The following is a 13,788-nucleotide window of genomic DNA, read 5'->3' as shown; positions in this document are numbered from 1 at the left end:
GATTTAAATACAAAAGTATGTACATACGAGAGACAAAAGAACCCAAATTATAAATATGCTAATTTCAGATGCTAGTAACCAGCAGTCTGGAAGTTTGACGTTTAAGGAATTTACAGCAGGATGATATTCTAGTCATTACAGATATTGGTTGAAAACGTTAAAAGCTTGAAAGCTACAAATAAACATATGGTAAAATTATTTTCAATATACGGGCAATAATAATTAGAAGTTTTATGATAGTAAAGGTCTAAGTTCTGAAGTACATCTTAAATGTATGACAATTGGCATGGCTTTCTTTTGCTTTGAATGACTAAACAGGAAATGATTGTGGACCATCACACAATTAATAGCTGTTTCTGATATGTTTTGACTTAGAAATAAACTATAATAATAAAATAAATGCTTTCTTTTATAGCACATCCAAAGCTCATTCACCCTTTCAGATCACTCATGTGGCTTGCCCACAGCAGTCCCTATTTCTCTGGGCCACTACGCCCAGCCACCTCTGTGTGGTTCTTATTTGGCATTCTGCCTCAGTCACTCACTACTGATCGGGCTCACACACCCCAAAATACATTCTGTACCATCAGAGGACCATTGGATTAAGCTCATTTGTATTGATATACCCATTGCTATATTCTAATTCTTGGAATAACATGTACATTTATATATAGAGAGAGAGATAGATGCGATTTCACTTTTTCATTTATTATTTATAATGTCAACCTTAACACTACGAGCTTTTGGCTCTATGATTGATCTCTATTTATAAGAATAATTAATTCATCAAATATGCAATTTGACAACTGTGGTGGAGGAAAAGTGGGATAAGAAATTTTTTGTTTTGTGGAGTTAAGCTTTAGGATTTTAATTTTATTCCTACTTCTCCTCCAGGTTTCAGCAGCTGTAACTCATCTCCCTCCCTGACCTGTGAGATACACACTGACAAATTGTTACAACTATCTAGATTGTTATGCAGGAATGTCTTATTCAGAGGGGATATTGGTTCTTAAAAAAAAAAAATTAAAAACTTAAAAATGGTTAGCAATTTTTCTACAACATTTACATAACTCAGTTGTGGTCTTTGATTTATCAAGAATATTCAAGGAATTCTGTAATGGGGAGAAGTTTGAAAAGAAAGTCATTTCTGCAGGTAGACTCTTGGTAAAGAATGAATTTTTCCTTTTCAACAATATTTTAACTCTGTTTCTTGTAATGTGAGAATATTTCTTATATGAATCATATTAAAATCATTGAAAAATTTTTATACTCCTAAAATATGTTTTAAGACGAATAGGTTATTATTTAGCAAAAAGATAAAGTATCATGAAGTGGTTCTGAATTGAATAATACATAATCCACCTGCGAATTGGGAGTAAGCAGAAGCTAATAAAAAAAAACTCTCATATTTCGGTAGAACCAAATGCACTTGTATAGTTACAAGAGAGTACATAAAAATGAAGACAAAGGCAATTATCTTTAAAAGTAAGTTCGAAAAGTTAAATCTTAAACTCAATTTTCTCTCTTCCATGTCTAATACGTGTTAATAGAATTTTCCCATCAAAATGTATTTAATGCAAAATAAGAAGAAACTACTTTTTTCCATAGTTAAATGGAAAATTATAAACTCAACAGGGAGTCAAAAGTGATGCTTATACATGCTTGGATTCAGTGCCTTTGCTCATGTTCACTTTAAAAGACTTGACAGTCAGTTCCCACACTGCTCGCACTGCACTATAGCAGATTTTACAATACCTTTATATAAATCGGCAGGGTGATGTTTAAGTTGCAAATAGCTTGATGCACCAGGCCTCTCGTGGATTTTGGCTCCTTCATAAATGATAGTCGTCCGCAAGGTTCCTGAGTTGTATCACGCACCTGAAACAAAAATGACATTCATGCTTCAATCGTATTTGTGATGTACTATTTAATTTAACTGGATGATACTTAAAGAAAGCAAATAAATTTATTTGTCACTGCTGTGTAAGAATTCAGAGGGCTTCCTTTTTCTCTTCTCCTATTACCTTTTAAAATGACTTCCTAAAAATCATTTGTGGATTATTTTTCAGCTTTACTAAAATATGACTGACAAACAAAACCTGCATATATTTAAATTACACAAAGTGATGATTTGATATATGTATACATTGTGAAATGATTACCACAGTCAAAATAATTAACCACCACCTCACATAATTTACTCTCCCTTGTTTTTTGTGGTAAGAGCAGTTAAGATCTCTCTTATCAAATTTAAAGTATTTAATACATTATAATTAACTATTGTCTCCATGTTACACATTAGTACTCTAGAACTTATTCAGCTTTTAAAATAATTGTGGTAAAATCAATATACCATAACATTTACCATTTTTGCTATTTCAAAATGTACAATTCAGTGGCATTAAAGCATATTCACAAAGTTGTGTGATCACCACTACTATCCAGAACTTTCTATTGTCCCAACAAAAAATATACCCATTAAACAGTAATTCCCCATTCCCCAGTCCCTCGTCACCTCTCTTCTACTTTCTCTCTCCACATAGGAGAGAGGTACCTCACACAAATGAAGCATATAATATAATTTGAGTCTCGCTTATTTTACTTAGCATAAAGTTTTTGAAGTTCATCAATATTACAGCCTGTATCAGAGTGTCTTACTTTTTTTTGACTAGAGTAAAATATATATAACATGAAACTTAATAATTTTTAGGTGGACAGTGCAGTAGAATAAAGTACATTCATGATGTTATATAACCATCACCATCATTCATCTTTAGAATGATGTTCATCTTCCCAAACTGAAATTCTGTGTCCATTAGTGTCCATCAAACAATAACTTCCCATCCACCCCTTCCCTAGCCACCCTTCTATTTATTGTCTTCATGCTGATGTCCTATAAGTGGACTTATATGGTATTTGTCCTTTTGGGTATGGTTTATTTCATTTACCAGATTGCAGCATGTATCAGAATTTCATTCCTTTTTTAAGGCTGAATAACATTCCATTGCATGGATGTACCACATTTCATTTATCCATTCTTCTGCCAACGGACATTTCGGTTACTTCCATTTTGGCTACTGTGGCTAATGCTGCTGAGAACACTGGTAATTGCTCAAGTCCTGCTTTTAACTCTTTGGGGTATATGCTGAGAAGTGGAATTGTTGGATCATCTGTATGCTAATTCTGTATTTAACTAGTTGAGTTTTCTGAGGGACTACCATACTGTTTTCCACAATGGCTACAATATTTTACATTCCCACCAGCAAGGCATCAGGGTCCCATTTTTCCCACATCTTTTCCAACACTTGTTTTTTTAAATAATATATTTTTTAAAATAATAACCATCCTAAGGGGTAGGATGTGATACCTCCTTGTGGTTTTGATTTGCATTACCCTGAGCTCTTGAGCATCTTTTCATGTGCTTATTAGCCACGTCCATATCTTCTTTGGAGAAATATCTATTTAAGTCATTGGCCCACTTTTGTATTGGGTTATTTGTAGAATGACTTCTATACATCAACTTTATCAGACATCAGCTGTTAAATGGATTCATTTCCCCTGAGCAGCTACTGCTTCATGTGGTACTGTATAAGGGCCTATCCTTAATCAGGCAGAACAATGGAACCGGAAGTAGCACAATAAAAGACTCAGTAGAGACCTTGGAAAAACTTAATAAAAGAGGTCTGAATACGCATGGTCGTAAAAATAATGGGGGGGTCAAAATAATAAAAGGAGTCGTTGGTGATGAATAGTTTGGAAATTAGTTATTGAAGAAGGTCTAGAACAAAAGCGGATGGAGATCAGCCTGTACTTGGAGAGGACAGAGCATTAGGACCACTAACATAGTAAAATAAATTATCAGAAACAAGAAATAAAGTGAGTGGCTGGAAAATGGAGTAGAGTAAAATTAATTACTCCCCTTTCATGTCACGAGTTTCTCATTCATTCATTTGTGGTCCTCTTTAGAATTGGAATCTAGGATAAAACTTGCATATATCACTGCAAATCCCTAACTTGGATTAATGTTCCTAAAAAGAGACAAGAAGCACCAGGTGCATTGAAGTGTCTCCATAATGTTTGTTGAATGAACTTAAAAAAAATCATCAAGTCTATAGCTCTATCTGTCAAAATTTTTTAACAGCTTAAGTGAGATGCTGGGTCTTTTGAGAGATTTTATTATAATAAGTTGTCACTGAAAACTCTTGATATTCACACTTGCAAAATCCACATATATTTTTAAAATCTAACCATAAATATTCAAAAGTGATAATAGTAAAATAGACTTTGCTTCAAATTTGGAAAAGAGTAGCTACCATTTCTACTTAATGAACTGGCTAATATTTGTACTGTTCTCATTCTTAAACATAAAATAATGTATTAAATTAAGGCTGACTTTCAACTTCAAAAATAGAATTGGTTGGGTTTCCAAGATTGTAAAACTTTACAGATAATGGTGAAAAAAATCCCTAGAAATTGAAAAGAACATGTTCTCTACCACTATAGGAAGTCAAATCCTTCCTTATCTGAATAAAATGCATTTTAAAATTCCATGTGTAAATTACCTTGACAAAGAGAGGAAGTCTGTTTTCTTTGAAGGCAAAAAAACTGAATATATGATGTTGGCCACTCTTGGTTAATGGTACCAGGTTGCCAAAACAGTCCACATATATGGGTTTTCCTTCTAATACCTGTGTGAAAGCAGAGAAAAACAACACAGAATAAGATAGCTCCAATTATAACTTGTTATTTACACAAAGAAGGCGGTACTACTCGGAACTTAAACTACACATTCAATAGTCTTAAAATTGCCAACTGACTCTCTGATTTTACCTTTGACAAAGCCCATAAGATACTCCAACTTCTTACTAGTGATGGGAATCTTCAATGCATGATGACATTTGATGTTCTCATTTCTGAATCCACATTACCCCCAGAAACCCACATACATCTAAATCTCAAATTTAAATTTCTGATTGGTTAACTTTCTATATCACCATCAGGTTACTGGGCTTTCATATCCACTGATGGAAAATTTCAAAAAAAATAATATAGAAAATCAGTGGATATGCTTCTTCAACATTTATGCAAAAGGGTATACTTCCTAGACTGTTTTTGTTACTATTAAAAAAATAAGAGCAACAAGGAAAGCCAAAAACACCTAATCTGCTATAAGTCACTTACATATTTTGAATTTGTCAATAACTTATAATTTTCCCCAAATAATTTTTAAGGGAATATTTTTACTTCCTCACCTACACTGAGATCTTCCCTACAGGATCTACTCCAAAGGGCTAAAAGGGGAAGATTTTGGACCTTGACCTTCTAACTGATCATGATGTAGACTGGTCTTTCAATTTTTTATGACTATTTATTAAACTCTATTTGAAATATAATCTATTAAAGGTATAATAAAATGGCATGAATCATTTTCTTTTTTAATACAGTACCTCCACATCCCTGCTTCTGGCCACCTCAGCAAAGTTTTCTTGTTGTTCAAGGGTCTTATCCACTTTGTCGTCCGTCATACAGAAACATCTCAACCTGGCTTCAATGGGGTCGTGTGATTTGGCAAACACTACAAATTTGGCCATATAAGGTACACAAATAATTTCTCTATAGACTTGTGATGCAAAGGTAACGGATTCTTGGATCTGTCGACAATCTATCAGCCAGAACCTATGAAAAGAGGTAAGGTCCATCATCTAAAGTTTAAGGTATACCACTTAAAAAAAAAATCAGTTCCTTAAGGGTGACCAAAGCCTTCATCAAATGCTTCTTCAAAGAAGCAAGAGAGGGAGATGATGAAGAAAGTCAAAAGAAAGAGAAAGCAAGTCGGGGACGAGAAGAGAGGCAGGAGGACAGATGGGGTCGCTGAAGGGAGAAAGGAAGAGGAAAAGACAGAGCAGGTTCTGAAGAGCAACAATTTGTAAGAGCTACAGCTGGAAGTTTCTTCTTTGGAAACTTCTGAGCATTCACTCTTCTGAAATACATCTGCAGTGTTGTAGAATCCTTTAGTAGCGTGAGCCCCAAATCAGACATCCCGACAATGCTCTCACTGTATTGGTTTCTATCTTCCTGTTCCCTCTCATTCCTCATCTCATGTCCCGAAACTCAGCAAAATCTGTCCAGCTTTTCCCCAGGTCCTCTCTCTTTTTCAAGGAACTCTCCAATCACCAAAGTTGTATCAACTCAGCCATGTAAAAATATCTGCTCCAGAACTCCTAGATACTGCTGAATATAACTCAGAAGAAATCACTGGCTCCAGGACCTCATGATAACCAGCCTCAGCTCCGTCTGTGATACTGCTTGGCAATTTTTTGTTTAGATATCACTGTATTCAGAATTCAGTAACATTGCCAAACCTTTATGACACTCCCTGAGCTTTGCCCCTTACCTCAGGCTCCAAGAAAAATAACTTTAGGGGGGAAATATGGGCCACCATGTGGAAATTTCTTCCACTTGTTTTTATGCACCCCTGACGGTTTCCTCCACCTTTCCCTGGCTTTGGGACCTCTCCCCGGTGATTCCTGTCCTTCCTCTTACTCATTCTCCACAATCTGTAAACATGCCTGGGATTTCCTTCTTGCAGTAACATCTCTTTCTTTCAAGTTCCTGATCCATCTCTCTTCTTTTTTTCTGACTGTGCTAAAATACACGTAATATAAAACTTATCATTTTAACCACTTTTAAGTGTACGGTAGCATGAAATGCATTTACAGTGTGTGCAACCATCACCACCATCCATCTCCAGAACTCTTCATCATTCCAGACAGAAACTCTGTACCCATTAAGCAGTAAGCCCACCTTTCCCTCCTCACTCCAGCCCCGATTAACTTTTATTCTGCCTTCTGTCTCCATGAACTTGCCTATTCTAGAACCTCTTATAAAGAGAATCATGCCATATTTGTCCTCTCGTGTCTGGGTTAGTTCAATTAGCATTACGTCTTTAAGATTCAGTATAGGGCCTGGCTCACATCAGGTACTCAGTGTTACTTTCTCCTTTCTGTTGATCCAACTCTATTTACTTTTTTATTCATTATCTAGGAGTTACATTATTAATACTCCTCATTTTTGGTATCTATTGTTTTAATTCAGTTAATTTTACCCTTTTTTGTAGAAGTGGAGTCTCAAACTCCTGGCCTCAAGTGATCCTCCCACTTCAGCCTCCCAAGCTGGGACTCCAGGCAGGAGCTACTATGCTTGGGCCATTTAGTTACTTTTGACATCTTCCTGCAAAACAGCTGATTTTTTTTTTTTTTTTTTTACTGCAACTGATTTTATTTTTGTAGTAATTTTGTTTTCATGTAGTTCTGGGCAGTTTCTTAGTCATCTTTTAAATGACAAATAAAAATCGTATATATTTATGGTTACTCCTGCCTTCTTCATCTACCTTTAAAGGCCTTCTAGAAACAGTACTGCTGACCCACCTTCTAGCATTCATTCTATTTGAATTACAGAGTACCTGGGTCACTGTTGTTATCTTCCATTAAATCTCCTGCGTTCTATCTTTGCTCATGTTATTTTGTTTTCCACTTGTATCTAACTGTCCATTAGGTTCCAACAAAGGTCTCAGGACACCTCTTCTCAGACACCCTCTTTATCCCAGTGTGAGTCTCCTCCTCTGAATTCTTTTAGTGCGTCTGGTCTATACCTCTCACTCAGAACTTGTCATTTTCTGGCATTAGAGTTACAGACACATAATAGCAGAAAACACTAAAACACAGAACTGTTACTGACACATAGGACTAAATAGTTGAGCCCTCTGGGTGGCTGGAACTAGAAACAGGTGCCACCAAGCCCAACTACTGCTATGCAGTGATTTAACTGGCCATGTATTTTTTATCTTTTCTTCCTCCGACTCTCTAAATAGGAATTTAAGTTTTAGTCATGCTCAACTTCAGTTTTCTCACCTGTAAAATGGATATAATGCCTCTTGCTCTACATAAGTCACAAAGTTGTTGTAACATCCAATTAAAGAGATGTGAAAATCCTTACCAATCAATTAAAGACCATACAAATGAATTATTGTAAAACTAGATAACTTCAGCTTTTTGAAAATGTGTAACACATAAATGAGAAATACATACATACATTGGGATATATATGAACCACTGAAATCGCAAAGCCAATTAAGCAAACCATGGTGGGCTTCGTGTTTTTGTTCTTATTCTGTTGGAAAAGTAATTTGGGCTATTTTGTTGACAACAGGAAATTATCACTCCTAACACCTTTAGGACTGGAAAAATCAGCAGTGGCTCATAAAGCCTGAGTCAGAGTCATCCAGCCACAGCGGACAGTCACTTATTTTCCTTAGATTTTAATCTAACTGGTAGCACTCTGTCATTGTACTGCCACAATTGCATTTCCTGACAGGTCTAGTTTAAAACATGAAAGCGAATGCACACTATATTTAAAATCAAACAAAAAGCTTTTAGAGACTAAAGAAACGAGATAAAACAAAACCAAATCCAGTTTTGTGGAGCTGGAGGAGGGCGCTAGCCCACTGGGCTTTTCTGAGCTGCACACGCATACCTGGCAGACACATTGGTTGTGAAGGAAACACATTCATTGACAAATGTTAATGGCGTAGTTCCTGTAATATCTTCCCACTGAGCAGGGGTGGTTCCACCTGAAATAATATGATTGTTGGAAAAAAAATGAATTAGGCAAAACTCCAGACTCTGGATTCTAAAATAAAGTCTTTGTGGTTCTGTGTTCACCAGCCCAATCCCATCCACCCTTCAAAATGACACATTGACAACAAAATGACTAAAAACTACATGCTAAAAAATGACAACGTTGAAAACAAACAGCTGACACTACCCCTCAAGGAACTACATGTAGGGGAAGTTAACCAGAGTAACTGTTTACTGGGCATTCTATTCTCTGCAGGACACTCTGAAGCTCTCATCATAATTGCTAGGCTCTGAGGATAATTTTGAATTGTATACAGTTGATTATCTTAGAAGATCCTTTGACCGACTAAGGAGCTGAATACTTTGTTAAAATAATAATTTAAATACTCTTTTATTCCTGAACATCATATTTTTCACAACTATTTTCAAAAACTGAAAATTTCTCTCAATTTACAAACGTTAAGTTGGCCAAAAAAAAAAGGTTCAGAAAATACAAGGTAGCCATAAAGTTTGTGTGTAACTTAAAATAGTGTGCAATCTTTCACTGCACATGAACTTTATGGACACCCTGTATTAAGGGCTCCATGAACAACACAGAGTGAATGAGAGAAAAATAAATGAATGCAAAGGGCTCTGCTCATAGGAAAACCACCATGAGGGGTGATAGTGACTATTTGCCTTTCATTTCCACTGAGAAATTAACTGGATATAAACAAGGACAAGTTTTAGACGAAAAAAGGAAATGAAAAAAATCTTGACTCTATTAAAAGTTTCTTAAAGAAGGGAGTAGTTTATCAGAAAAGGCTATGAAGAGTTTATTCTAGTAGGCCTTTAAAATACATACATATCTTAGCATAACTATATAACATAGAAAAATACAAAACTCCAAATGCCTAAGTATTTTTTAATACATAAATTTACTTAATTAAAAAATTTTAATTATATTTAAGAAATTGTTTAGTAGAATCCTGTCTTAAGAATAAGAAGATTAGATGGTGCCTGAGCCTATACCGTGTCTTTATTTGATCATTACAAAGGCAGGGCACGCCATCGACATTCTTCAGTCTCACCTATTTCACATTCATGCCATTATGTTCCACGCTATAGAAGATTAACCATATACACTTGGAGCAAAATTTGTGGGAAATATGCCCCCAAATAAGAAGTAATAATAAGAAATCAGCAATTGGGAAAGAAATCTTAAGTGAAGCATATGATTTCTCCCTACACTCATTATAGTCCATAAATTTAAAAATTTTGTCATACTGTTAAACTTATGGGATAATCTCAGTGGAGCTCTATGAGAAGTACAGAAAATATAGTAATAAGAAGGGAGAATTAGAGAAAATATTGATGAACATGTCTGCCAATAGGACGGAAAAATAAAAAAAAAAATTCTAATAGTACCAAAACAACCAAGGATGGTTCTTGTTCCTACTAATGACAGTATTAATATTTGCGGAATGCCAACAGCATGCAATTACTGATAAACAGAGAAATTATCAGTTAAATTTTGTAGCCCTAAAACAGATTGTGTGGATTTTGTTGCCTCTCATCATCTGCGGTGATATTATTATGGAGAGACAGTGTTCTGGGAATGTCTTTGAAGCATCTAACAGTTCGGAAAGCTACTACAATGACCAATTGAAAAGAATAAAAAGTGGTGAATCATCAAAAATCTTTACTTTCTTTTTCCAGGGTTAGTTCCATAGATCCGTAGTAAAGCTCTAACCAGTCCCTAGACAGAACAGTTTGATTTAACCTATTGGGTATAATTATAAAAGGTGATATCTTCAGTGAAGGCATGAAGCCTGGGTTTTGGAGGTGTATGGGCTTGGGTCCGAATCTCAACTCTGCCAAATATCTATTGCAGTGAATTTCAACCCTTGAATCATAAAAGGATCTTAGGTATGCTGTGAAAATCTTTAAAGGTCATTATTTTTGAAACAGGGTCAAGGCACAGTAATTTTTTTTTTCACTCTTTCGCACATAATTTAAGTGTGCCACAGTTTAACTATAGGTTCAAGTGTCCCGTGAGCTGAAAAAAGTTTCAAAAACACTGATCTATGGTGTAATGTGGGCAAGTTATAGAACTTCTTTCAATTTTTTTTTTCCAGCAAAATGGGGTTAAATTTTTGTCATAGGGTTACTGCGAAGATGAGAATGACAATGCGAACAGTTTAGTTTGGCATACAGACTTTATTTAGTAAATATTAGTTCCTTTCCTTTCATCTTTCATTTCTCTCATTAATTAAAATGCTTTCCCTGAATTAATGTATGTAACTCTGCAGGCATCTTACAGCAAAGGTAATTTAGCGTTTACACCAGTCCGTGTCTCTTTACCAGAACTCTCTACTAACAGAGTTATATATGATTCACCTGTTATGCTGCATAGTAATCTCAAGGTTGGTGCATCTCCCCCAAAACCATTCAACATGACATCACTTGAAGCTTTGGGGACAGGAATGGTCATAGTAATTGGCTTGTGGAATTTTCTTCTTCTGGGTTCCAGCGTGACTATAGGGCTGAAGGTAGCTTTGTTGCCTAGGATCTTCTTAACCAGCTCACTGTGCATAGGTTGAGCCTTTTCAAAGTAAATAAAAATATTAAACAAGATACCATGACATTTCATGTCAAAACTTGTTACCCCAAAGGCCTTGCTGTTTAGCTTACAAATCAATTTGGTGACCTTAAAACAAGGCAGTCCTGTTTAGTACTAAGCATTGGAAAAAATACTTCTTGAGACCTGTGATCTCCTGCGGGCAGTTTTCCTCACCCAGAGACCATTTGATTCTTTAACAATTTATTTCTCATTTGAAAGTGTCATTTTTTAATCACTGGGATACAATCTGTTAGAATCCTTTGCACTAACAAGGGCCCACCTGGAGGCCGACGCGGATCCGCTTGGTTAGCGCCCCCTCCGGGAACACCGCCTGCACCTGCGGCACCACCGTGCTGCTCAGCACGCCTCCCTCCGGGCCAATCAGGTTGCTGTCCTGCTTGATGCGGGACACCACGGCGAAGTACTGCGGGAAGTCTCGCGTGATGATGCGGCAGATTCGTTTCTTTTCCAGGTCTTCGGGGCTGTCCAGCACTGAAATGAGAAAGGGCCCACGTTCATTCATACCGCGCGGATTTCCTGAAAGCGTTCTAGCAAATTCATCAGCATGGCTAATAGGGAACAGATGTAGCAGCCAGCTCTCTCTCTCTTTTTTAAAGGAAAGAGTTTAAAAGCAGGGCTAGCCTAATATCATTAAGAAAATAAAATGCGATTTTTCAAAACCTACCCGCATTTAGCCTGCAGGGTTTTTTTTTTTTTTTCTTTCTTTGTGAAAACTAGGACTCTCCAAGGCTCTGTGAAAGAAGAGCATCTCATTGGAGATGCAGTGTTGCAGGGCCACCTTTGTTAATGAAAAGGCATGAGGACAACTAAGGAATGAAAATGAACCTGTTCTATTCTTGGTTCCTGTGATGGAGAGGAAGTTGTTTATAAACTCCTTCTCTTTGAAAATTTCACAGTTAGCTCAAAGACCAGTTATTGTGGTTTTAAGAAGAAAGAGGGCCTTTTGAGTTCTCAGGGGAATAGTGTAGAAACAAAATCTGTTTTGGAAAGGAAAGGTTTGTTTTTATGTTTTTTTGTTTTGTGTTGTTTTTGACAGAGTCTCATTTTGTCAGCCTAGGTAGAGTGCCATGGACTCATAGCTCACAGAAACCTCTCTTGGGCCTCCCACATAGCTGGGATTACAGGCGCCCACCACACTGCCTGGCTAGTTTTCAGGGGTCTTGCTCTTGCTCAGGCTGCTCTCAAACCCCTGATCTCAAGCAATCCACCTGCCTTGTAATAACCAAGCCCCCAGCCCTTGATCCCCCTCCCTAAGACCAGTAGGGAACAAACCCCCTACCCTTGAAAAGGAAGCCTTTCCTAAGCTTTTAGTTCCAGCCCTCTCAAGGGTAGAGAAACAGCCTGAAATTGAGGAAGTATGCAGGGAAGGGTTGAGGAAAGGAAAGTTGGATTCCAAATAAAGCCGGGGATAAAAAAGGTCTTGAGTTGTTCTTGGAAATTTACCCAACACTTGTTTTGTACCCCTGAATTATGAGCTAATGTACCCTAAGTAAACATGTGCCTCCACCCTGAATTGTGTAAACCCCTATGACATACCCCACCTTGTGATTATGAAGTAATGTACTTGTGATATATCTTGTGATGTATGAATCAATATGTACCCCTACCCTGTGACCCCATTCTAACTGCTATGATTGGCTTCTGTATTGGCTAGCTTGCTAGTCACCATGACTATGTAGAATAATGGTATAAAAAGGCTTCTCCACAGCTATTCAGAGCTTCTTGTTGGCCCACTACAAGAGCCCCCGCAGGTGCACCTGTAGGTGTATCAAATTATTAATAAATTTCTATTACTTAATTATACTTGAAGTGGGGTCCATCCTTCTCTCGCATCTACTGTCCCATTTCAGCCTCAGCCTCAGCTTCCCAGAGTACTAGGACTACAGGCGTGTGTTTATATGTTTATTTCCATGTGATGGTTGTGTTTGAGTTAGTCACTGTGTCTATGAAAAAGGATATCAGTGATTATGTATTCAGGATTTCAATTTCTCTTGATGCCATTAACTTATGAAATGTATCATCTGGTATCAGGAGGATGGAATCATGAGGTCTTTATACTTTGCAGTATAGATATTTAAGGCAACACAAAAAAATCAGACTGGTTTAAAATGTAGAAATTTGAACTAAAGGGATGACTCAATTTTAAGGGATTAGGGAAAGTTGTTCATTTTTACAGATCATTCTTTAGAGTCAGGAACAACTATGTTTTGAGAAATTGCAGGATCTGATCATACACAACTGAAGACCAATGCACTGGCAAATACTAGCATATATTTATAAAAGAACATCGCTCCAAACATACAAACATAAACAAATCTGATTTTTTGTTTTAAAAAGAGCCTTTTACATAGGTAGGAAGTTTTGAACAGGTCCCGGTCAAAAGGCAAGATACCTGTATATTCTTAGCAGTATCATTAACTGGTAAATATCTCAGAGGGAAATATCTTAAACCTAAATGATAGGAAAAGAAATGATTCCAAGAAGTGGAAGCAGGAAAGTATGGCAGAGAGCAAGCTTTATCAATAAGAA

General features: G+C 36.6%; 1 protein-coding gene across 44 annotated transcripts in view; it reads right to left on the bottom strand.

The window, feature by feature from the left end:
• The window catches only part of ANK2 (ankyrin 2), a 654,255-nt gene that overhangs the window by 37,008 nt on the left and 603,459 nt on the right, over window positions 1-13,788 (bottom strand). For all 44 annotated transcript variants that reach the window (XM_023518175.1, XM_023518165.1, XM_023518155.1 and 41 more), the window contains 6 exons: window positions 11,519-11,730; window positions 11,016-11,220; window positions 8,533-8,629; window positions 5,448-5,676; window positions 4,563-4,688; window positions 1,756-1,878 (listed from right to left, as the gene is read on the bottom strand). In XM_023518175.1, the coding sequence (XP_023373943.1) occupies window positions 1,756-1,878; window positions 4,563-4,688; window positions 5,448-5,676; window positions 8,533-8,629; window positions 11,016-11,220; window positions 11,519-11,730 (992 nt within the window). The remainder of the gene's footprint in view (window positions 1-1,755; window positions 1,879-4,562; window positions 4,689-5,447; window positions 5,677-8,532; window positions 8,630-11,015; window positions 11,221-11,518; window positions 11,731-13,788) is intronic.

This window comes from Otolemur garnettii, unplaced genomic scaffold (assembly GCF_000181295.1).
Source record: "Otolemur garnettii isolate 467f Iridium unplaced genomic scaffold, OtoGar3 scaffold00129, whole genome shotgun sequence".
Taxonomy (NCBI): Eukaryota; Metazoa; Chordata; class Mammalia; order Primates; family Galagidae; genus Otolemur; species Otolemur garnettii.
Note: the sequence above shows the minus strand (reverse complement) of the source record. Positions and strands in the feature narration are given on the sequence as shown.